Source organism: Eschrichtius robustus, chromosome 13 (assembly GCF_028021215.1).
Source record: "Eschrichtius robustus isolate mEscRob2 chromosome 13, mEscRob2.pri, whole genome shotgun sequence".
NCBI lineage: Eukaryota > Metazoa > Chordata > Mammalia > Artiodactyla > Eschrichtiidae > Eschrichtius > Eschrichtius robustus.
In genome coordinates, this window is record NC_090836.1 from 29,113,755 (window position 1) to 29,120,199 (window position 6,445).

At 36.7% G+C, this 6,445-nt stretch overlaps 1 protein-coding gene across 1 annotated transcript; it reads left to right on the plus strand.

The window, feature by feature from the left end:
- Window positions 1-322: 322 nt before the first annotated feature.
- On the plus strand, window positions 323-4,887 carry ALG10 (ALG10 alpha-1,2-glucosyltransferase). The gene is made up of 3 exons (XM_068560761.1): window positions 323-622; window positions 1,819-2,016; window positions 3,696-4,887. Exons 1-3 carry the CDS (start codon window positions 323-325, stop codon window positions 4,749-4,751), a joined length of 1,554 nt encoding a protein of 517 aa, XP_068416862.1. The 3' UTR covers window positions 4,752-4,887.
- Window positions 4,888-6,445: the final 1,558 nt, after the last annotated feature.

The following is a 6,445-nucleotide window of genomic DNA, read 5'->3' on the forward strand; positions in this document are numbered from 1 at the left end:
TTTTAGAGCTTGGGGATTGCAAACGTGGGAAAATGCTGCCACCTTCTGGTAAGAAATGGGAACAGCAGGAAAAAAGCCAACAAAGACCTTCAGGATAAGCAGCTGCTTTCATTTCAAAGCAACAAGCTGCGGAACTCCAGCGCCCTCAGATCCCCCGAGGTCTGCCCCTTCCGGCTGCTCTGACCACTCAGTGCGCCCTGCGCAACGTGATTGACAGGGCAACGGTCCGGTGCGTTACCTAAACTCCTCTCTCGGAAAACAGTGACCCGACCCTTCCGGAAGCTCAGGGTCCGCTCTTCCCAGCATCCTTTGCCTTCCGGCTATGCTCAGTTCCCTCCGGCCAGTCCTTTCTTGCGCGCCCATTTCGAGCCCGAATGTCAAGCTCGACTTTGGGGACTTGAGAATCCCGCACATATTTTCCAGGACTAGATTCTTGGCTATGCGGGCAGGAATGGCGCAGCTGGAGGGTTACTATTTCTCGGCAGCCCTGAGCTGTACCTTTTTAGTGTCCTGCCTCCTTTTCTCTGCTTTCAGCCGGGCGCTGCGAGAGCCCTACATGGACGAGATCTTCCACCTGCCGCAGGCACAGCGCTACTGTGAGGGCCATTTCTCCCTCTCGCAGGTGGGGTCCCCAACCTGTCTGCACCCTCGAACAGGCTAGAAAGGGAAGAGCTGGCCCCAGTTCTAATTTCTCCTACCTTTATCCTTAGCTCCCTCCACTCCAAACAGGAAAGGAACTGGGTAATCTTTCGTTCCTGTCTCTGAGATCTGTAAAATATTTGCTAAATGAATGAATAAAGAGCAGATCTGTCTCCTAGCAAGAAAAGCTCTGGGAGATTAACTAATGGGGAACTGAGTTACTGCCCCTCTTTTTGGCTAATGATGAAAGCTATCCTAGTTTTTCTTTGCCAGTCCCAGGATTAGAGGCATTGGACTGCTCCTAGGAAATGTTAAAAAATTTCACTTTAGCTCACCTGTCAAGCATCTCACTGTGTATTTTGGGAGTCGGATAGGAGGGGGAGGGGGGAATCTTCAGCTACTAAGAAGTGACAAGTTACATTAACCCCATCCTTGGTGTTTTTAGCAACCTTTGTTAACTGGATAAACTGGCAACCAGTGAAGTGCCAGCATGTTTGAGTATATATTTGGCTACATAGATGTGTAGATATGGATACAAAAAGAGACACATTATCCTTCTCTTCTGGTGAAGTCATTGTAGAGTAGTGGTTAGAAATATAAAGTCTATAGTTAGAGAAAGACCTGATTTTAAATCTTGGCACTGTTATTTACTAGTCATGCCGCTTGGAAATTTTCTGAGTTTCAGGTTACTCATCTGAAAATGACAGTAAAATATTATCTACTGTAGGGCTTGTTGCAGGATTATATACAGAGGATTTAGCACAATTCATGGCTCTCTACATTGTAGTTGTCATTATGGATCCTGTGCTTTAATCTCTTTAAACATTTTTTTCTCCAGATCCATCAGAGTTCCAGCGGATGATTCCAGGCTTTTTAAAACTGGAGCATTTGCAATTCAATCAGCAAATTACAGGCCCTCCAAAGAGTATAACTTGGAAAATAGAAACTGAGTTTAAGTTGTTGTCTACTGGTTGCTTGTACCTTAACAATCACAAAGCAGGTACAGGGACAAAACATAAGATAAACTTTTCTTTAGAGGAGGCATCTGATTTGCTCATTTAACTGTGACTTAGGATAACTTCCCAAAATGCCTGATTATTGGTAAAGATGACATCTCTGTGTCAGTCCTATCAGTATTACCTCTTGCTTTTGCTTTATTGTTGACCTTTTTTTTTTAAGTGGGACCCCATGATTACTACATTACCTGGCTTATACCTGCTGTCAGTTGGAGTGGTCAAACCTGCCAGTTGGATCTTTGGATGGTCGGAACACGTTGTCTGCTCCGTTGGAATGCTCAGATTTGTTAATCTTCTCTTCAGTGTTGGCAACTTCTATTTACTATATTTGCTTCTCCGCAAGGTGCAACCCAGGCACAAGGTTTGTTTTCAAAATAATTTATTATATTTAAGTTTATGTACAGTCAATTCCACAATTATGGTGAATTTGTTTTATGAAATTTGGTGAAAAATGTATTTAACATTTAATATTTGTGTATCTTTTGTAAAGATAAAGCAAGTCCCCTACCCCCATTTTAGAAGATATTTGTGTTTAAATACTTGAATTACTCTTATTTATTTATAAAATCTATAAATTTTCATGAATTAAACCAGTTCAGTAAATATCTCAGTATGCTAAGCACTGAGATTACAGAGGTAAATGACACAATCTTTTTCTTATAAAACTTATATCTTCATTAGGGGAAACAGACATTACCAAGCAATTTTTTATGATTTAAGAATGCAGACCTTGGAGGTGGATTACCTGGGTTTGAATTCTATCCACTTACTAATTGTGTTACTTTGCAGGTTACCCCTTAGTGACTCCTTGTTTTCATCTGTTAAATGAGAAAAATATAGACTCTACCTCATAGGACTGTTCTGAAGAGTAGAAGAGCTTAATAAATGGAAGGTGCTTAGAATATTGCCTGGTATATAGTAAGGAATCAATAAATATTAATTATAATAGTTACTTTTAACTTAAAGGGATGATTTCAATAGTGTAAATTATGAGAGAGCAATAGCTATAAAACGCTATGAGGATACAGAGAAGGAGCAGAGGAGCACTTGTTGCACCCTGACTGGGAGGGAGAGGTGTGGGTGGCATTGGGTAAGGCTTCACAGAGAAGATGGTACCTGAGCTGAATCTTGATGACAGATAGGACTGTAGGATGGGAATGAATCCTGACAGGATTAACAGCATAAGCAAAAGTAGAAAGGCATTGAACAACAAGATGCAGGGAATTGCTATTTGGAATTATAAGGTTATAAAGTACAGGGACGTGAGGCTGCAGAAGACTGTAGAAGAAGGTAGGGGAGAAGTCACGAATATCTTTTTATGTCATGGAAAGCAGTTTAAACTTTATCTAATAGGTGATGGACAGCCCTTAATTTTAATCAAGGTAATGGCATGGTCTGGCTTGATTTAGATTAACTGGATGATAGAATTCAAGGAGATAAGAATACTTTCAAATTCTGCCTGAGACTATCAGCCCAAAAGAAGATGTTTAAAGCTTTAGACTAGGCCCACTATTTTCAGGAAGATCCCTGTAATTTCATCATAAAATAATAAGATCATTGTGTATGGTGGTATAAATGTTATATACATATTTATATTCTCTCTAGTGCACAGTTTTGAAGGGATATCTTTAAAAGAAATTGGTGATGATGGCTAAGTGAATGCTTATGGAAGGCACGAAGATAAGCTCACTGAAATGGAACCACCTGCACTGTGTCCCATTTGTCTCTGTGTTCCCCATAGAACTGAGGTCATTGTCTTGCACGCAATAACTCCTTAACTATTTGTTGAATGATTCAAAGTATTTTAGGCTTTGACACACACATGTATTGTCTTACTGGTTTCCAAACTGCTAGGTGTAACTAAAAAGTATCAGAAAGTGCCCTTATAAATACATACTGTGTTTTTGCAAAGCCAGAAATAACATTAATGTTGAATAATTTTTTAAAATAAGACTCAGGCAGTTTTTTGTTTTTTAGTTCATTAGCTCAGCAGAAACAGCCTATTTGTTTTATTGTGAACTGTGTTTTCTCTTCTTGTAGGCTGCCTCAAGTATCCAGAGAATCTTGTCAACATTAACATTAGCAGTATTTCCCACACTCTATTTTTTTAACTTCCTTTATTATACAGAAGCAGGATCCATGTTTTTTACTCTTTTTGCCTACTTGATGTGTCTTTATGGAAATCATAAAACTTCAGCCTTGCTTGGATTTTGTGGCTTCATGTTTCGTCAAACAAATATCGTCTGGGCTATCTTCTGTGCAGGAAACGTCATTGCACAAAAGTTGACTGAAGCTTGGAAAACCGAGCTACAAAAGAAGAAAGAAGAGAGGCTTCCCTCTATTAAAGGACCATTTTCAGAATTCAGGAAAATTCTTCAGTTCCTTTTGGCTTATTCCATGTCCTTTAAGAACTTGAGTATGCTTTTCCTTTTGACTTGGCCCTACATCCTTCTAATGTTTCTGTTTTGTGCTTTTGTGGTAGTTAATGGTGGAATTGTTATTGGTGACCGGAGTAGTCATGAAGCCTGCCTACACTTTCCTCAGCTATTCTACTTTTTCTCTTTTACTCTCGTTTTTTCCTTTCCTCACCTACTGTCTCTTAAGAAAATCAGGTCTTTTCTTTGCTTAGTTTGGAAACGGAGAATTCAGTTTTTTGTGATTACTTTAGTCTCCATATTTTTAGTTTGGAAATTTACTTACGCTCATAAATACTTGCTAGCAGATAATAGACATTATACATTCTATGTGTGGAAAAGAGTTTTTCAAAGATATGAAATTGTGAAATATTTGTTAGTTCCAGTTTATATATTTGCTGGTTGGAGTATCGCTGACTCATTGAAATCAAAGTCGATATTCTGGAATTTAATGTTTTTCATATGCTTATTCACCATTATAGTACCTCAGAAACTGCTAGAATTTCGTTACTTCATTTTACCCTATGTTATTTATAGGCTTAACATACCTCTGCCACCTACATCCAGACTTGTTTGTGAGCTGGGTTGTTATGCAGTTGTGAATTTCCTAACTTTTTATATCTTTCTGAATAAGACTTTTCAGTGGCCAAATAGTCAGGACATTCAGAGGTTTATGTGGTAATATCAGAAATATCTTGAACTCTAAAAATAGACTTATTATTTAGACTATTTCCATAATGAAAACTAAGTAGAAATTTTGAAATTTCTTTTAGGCACCATGGTGATCCGCAGATCACATCAGACTTTTTGTGCTTTAAATATCAGAAATATGTATTTTAAATATATATATGTGAAATATGTATATATATATATACATATATATGTGTGTGTATATATATATATATATATATATATATATATATATATTTATGACCCAAGGAAGTTAAATGATAAAGAAGTGAGAAAAGTTTAAGACTTGCTCCCTAAGCCTGAATAATGATGGGAAAGTAAAATTATTCATAGCTATCTCATGATATTTCTTTGATACTGTTGGCCACTCAGAAAGCTTGGAAACTTTTTTGTATACAAGTTTATTTATTAATTCTCTTCAGAAAAAGTAGCAAAGTCTTTGAAAAATATTTACAAATGATTAGGTAATATTATTGATTGAAAATTTGTTTAACATTTTAGTAAATATAATTTCAATCATAGGGTAAAATAGACTCACATAGATAGCAAATGTTATAAAATAGAGGCTCTTCTGTGTTTATCTAGGAATCAAGTTGTTGATTTTTGTTAAAAATCTAGAAATGATGAAGTCCTTTCACTGTTCCTAATATGAAATAGATCATGGGCAAAGATAAATTGTGTTGATGATAATACCTTTTAAAAGGGATTTTCTTTCTGAAATACGCTACTCTATCAGTTTCCTTTGGCTGCCATAACAAATTACCACAAATTTGGTGGCTTAAAATAAATTTCAGAATTCTGGGGGCTAGAAGCCTAAAATTAAGATGTCAGCAATGTTAGTTGCTTTTGGAGGCTGTAAAAGAGAATCCATTCCATCTTCTCTCCTACCTTCTGCAGTCCGTGGTGTTCCTTGGTTTATAGATGTATCACTCCAGTATCTGCCTTTGTCTTCACATGACCTTCCTCTCATCCTCTTTCTCTTACAAGGACAAGGTCTTTGGATTTAGGGCCCATCCTAATCCAGGATAATTGCGTATCCAGATCTTTAACTTAATTATGTCTACAAAGACTCTTTTTCCATATAAGGTCATATTTACAGGTTCCAAGTTGACCTATCCTTTTGTGGGGCACTTTTCAACCCACCAAAGTTACCAAAGGAGATTTTACAATAAATTTCATAAAATTTGTAGGAAATAATTTTTTGCTGAGATAGTTTAAATAAAATTGCATATTTTCAGAGAGGTTAAAAACAAGTGATTTGCAGGGTCACATAATTATAAAACTAAAAGTAACTGGTATTTGATTCCATTAACCAAAAAACATTAGAATTTAAAGGAAGTTTAGAAATTATTTGATCTAGTCTTATTTTGTAGATTAGGGAACAAATGCTTGGGTAGGATTTGGGGGGATTAATTTTGGATTCTGTGTCTGCTATTTGGAGTACATTCATTGGGTTGTCATTACCTTACAGAGAAGTATTATTTGGATATGCTAACGTTGACATGTAAACTTAGAACTGTGACTAGAATTCATTTTTTAATCCAGTTTTACATTTGTAAACTTTTCAGTAACTGTATGAACTGTCTTAAGTGTTGGATTATGCTTTCTCTGGGTTTTAAATAATGAGTGGATTTGGAAGGTACTGTTCATTTGCAAATATAAAATTATGCACAGGTAAAAATACAA